Raw genomic sequence first — 3,608 nt, forward strand, 5'->3', positions numbered from 1 at the left:
TTAATGTCTTCAGTTGCCGCTAGAGGGCTGAGTTTTTAAGAAAAAACCCTGTTTAATGAGTTTCTGGCAAACAAACTCTGTAGTCCATAATGTACAATTAAAGTTATGTGGAAAATGTTTTTGAAAAACGTTTAAAGTTTAGCTGTAATAAAGTTCAACTATCTGATCCATTTGGATCTGTCTCAAACTGTCTTTTTGTGTTGAATAAAGGCATTATTTTTTGCGATGCAAGTTTTGCACGAATAAAGTCGCCTGTATTAGCCAAACCGCAAACTTGATCTGAAGCTTCGGTTACAAGTTTGATACATCTCTCTACTCCTTGAGTATGGCATGGAAAATGCTGCACATCTGTAAGATAAACATTTGTTAACATTTCAATTTGATTTTCATCTGAAATGTGAGTGTTAACCGGAGGTTCATTTAGTTCACATTTTTTCCAATCAATTAGATCTACATAGTCTTTTGCTTCAAAATTGATTTCTGGTATAGAGAACTTTCGGACTTTGTTTGTTTTCATTAATCTTGCTTTCATTATCAGTTGTAATGCCAATTTTCTCACATTTGGGCGAGTATCCAATGTCATAGCAAGAAGCATGTTTTCTGGATGCGCAAAAAAACTGTTCCTTTGTATAACTGGATCGATGATACTTTTTATTTCGGTTAGCCATAAAAGTCTAGCTCCTTCCGTGCACGAGGGATTACATCTTATATTGAACCACATTTGGCAGTAAACTTTAATAACAAACTCAACTATTTCTCTCAGCCTGTGTGACGGTTTGCTGCATCCAACATAACACCTCAATATTCTGTTTGCAGTGGTCACCCACCTGGCATGATTAAGTTTTCCAGGATTTCGGTTAGCCAAAGCGTTTGGACAATAACCTGTTGATATTGCTTTGCAAATATCAAGTAAGTATTTTTGGTCAGAAATTTGAGATTTTTTGTCTCTTTTTGGCAATGTGACACTGACAGGAATGTAGTTGACTATTGACAAGGTATTACACAACTTAATTTCTCTTCCGATTGGTCCAGACCATCCGTTAGGTCCTAATATAGGTCCGTCTAGTTTTTGAATTAGATGCCGTAGAGGCTGTTCATCAACATGTATTTGACAGATAAACCAGTGGACAGGTATTTTTAGTTCTAATTCGAACAAAGCATTAACACCGTTAAGAAATCCGGTATTGACAGCTGTTCCGTCACAACCCATGGCAACTAATTTAGATGTATCAATGTCGTTTTGAGTTAAAAATGTTATTTATACTTGTCTTAATGCTGCATCCATGCCCTGATGCAGTCTCTACATGCCCTAGATTTTTTTATTTTTATTTTATTTTTATTTTTATTTTTATTTTTTTTTTGTAGAATTTTTTTGCGGAAGAAAGACATATTATTTAATAGCGAAAAGTTTTTACATAAAAAAAAATGGAAATTACAATGAAAAACATCGAAAAAATGATTTCTAGTAAGCTTGAAGAACATAAAAAAAGTATTCTCAAAGAAACGGAACGCTTATTAAAAGACCAGGAAAAATCATTTACCTCAATAATAAGTGCAAATCTCAAAATTATCACAGATAGATTAGACATGCTAGAGAATGACATTAATAACAACAAATGTAAAATATCAAATATAGAAAAAGACCTACGTGACATTAAAGACAGCCTAAATTTTCAAGAAAACAACATCTCGGAAAAAATATCACAAATAAAGAAATACTACGACAAAGAAATCAATTCATTATATAAAAAATCCATAGATCTAGAAAATCGATCGAGAAGAAACAACTTAAGAATAGATGGAATACTAGAAACACTAGGCGAAAGTTGGGAAGACTGCGAAAAAGCTGTTAAAGAAATTTTCAAAACAAAACTGAAAATACAAAGCGAAGTAGTGGTTGAACGAGCTCATCGTATTGGACAATTTAAAGACAACAAACCAAGAACATTAGTTATAAAACTTTTAAACTTCCAAGACAAAAACAAAATTCTCAATGCTGTAAAGTATCTTAAAGGAACTGGCCTATACATAAATGAAGACTTCGCTCAAGAAACAATATATCATCGAAGAAAGCTCTGGGAAGAAGTTAAAAAACTAAGAAGCGAAGGTAAATACGCCATTTTAAAATACTATAAAATATTTACACGAGATTTTAAAAAATAGCGCAACACACTTTTGTTTTACTGAGTAAACGCGTTCTAAATTTTACATTCTAAAATAATGGCAATAAAAAATAAAACGATAGATTTTGAAACGATGCGCTTTAATGTCTTTGAAACCGCGAATAATATTCTCAATGACGCTGATACGCAAATTTTTCAAACGTATAATTTTAACTCTCGATATTTTGAAACAGAAACTTTCAAAACTGAACTTGAAGCTTATAAAAATAATTTTACGATAATTCACATAAATATAAGAAGCATAAATAAAAATTTTGACAAACTTAAACATTTCCTAATTGATTGCAATTATTCATTCAGTATGATTTGCCTAACAGAAACTTGGTGTTCTGATGAATCAATCCAAAATAACTCTAACTTTCAAATTCCAAATTATAAATTATTATCTTCTGAAAGGAAAGCATACAAAAAAGGAGGAGGGATTGCAACTTATGTTCGGAATGATCAAGTGATAAAAGTGAGAAAAGATCACTCCATTTCTAACCCCGATAGTGAGGTCTTTACAATAGAGATCATCAACTCCAAATTTAAAAATATTATAGTCTCTACCTGTTATAGGCCACCTGAAGGTAATATTAAAAAATGTTCTAATTATCTAGAAGAAGTTTTTCTTAAAATCAATAAAGAGCAAAAAAAGTTGTTCTGTATTGGGGACTTAAACATAGATTGTTTAAAATACAAAGAGTGTCCGATCACTAAATTATTTTTTGATAACATGTTTCAACATTGTATTTTACCAATTATTAATAAACCCACACGGGTAACCTCGAATACTATTTCTGCTATAGATAACATACTAACAAACTCATTTCTAGATACCTCCTTAAAAGCAGGAATAATAAAAATTGATATAACAGATCATTTTCCAGTTTACTTTACAATAAAACATGATACAAAAATAAATAATAACTCGAAAAAAAAAATTTATAAAAGAAAAATAAATAAAAATTCTATTAAATGTTTTAAAGACGCACTATCGGCAGTAGATTGGGTTAAAGTGTATCAAGAATGTAACCTTGGGAACACAAACTCTGCATATAATACTTTCACAGATATTTTTCTAAAACACTATAATAATCATTTTCCAATCAAAGAAAAAGAAATAAAAGTAAAACAATAATAAACTATACCAATATATAACAAACAACAATATCTTAAATACAAAACAATTCGGCTTTCAAAAGCAACATGCAACCGAACATGCAATCGTAGATCTTGTAAATAGCATCAACTACTCATTTGTTAATAAAGAATTTGTTTTAGGAATCTTTATAGATTTATCGAAAGCATTCGATACTGTTGATCATGCTATCTTGCTAAAAAAATTGGAAAAATATGGCGTAAAAAATGTTGCATTACTCTGGTTTAAAAATTTTTTGCTAAACAGACAGCAATGTGTTAATACTGATGAAAATATCTGTTCAA

At 30.5% G+C, this 3,608-nt stretch overlaps 1 protein-coding gene across 1 annotated transcript; it reads left to right on the plus strand.

Moving 5' to 3' along the window:
• Positions 1-1,455: 1,455 nt before the first annotated feature.
• LOC136092092 (uncharacterized) lies at positions 1,456-2,163 on the plus strand. The gene has a single exon (XM_065819811.1). The coding sequence runs from the start codon at positions 1,456-1,458 to the stop codon at positions 2,161-2,163; it is 708 nt and encodes a 235-aa protein (XP_065675883.1).
• Positions 2,164-3,608: the final 1,445 nt, after the last annotated feature.

Source organism: Hydra vulgaris, chromosome 15, assembly GCF_038396675.1.
Source record: "Hydra vulgaris chromosome 15, alternate assembly HydraT2T_AEP".
Lineage (NCBI taxonomy): Eukaryota > Metazoa > Cnidaria > Hydrozoa > Anthoathecata > Hydridae > Hydra > Hydra vulgaris.

Bases quoted from the DNA above. Each gene is read 5' to 3' on its own strand.
- LOC136092092 (XM_065819811.1), top strand. From the start codon at position 1,456: ATGATTTCTAGTAAGCTTGAAGAACATAAAAAAAGTATTCTCAAAGAA.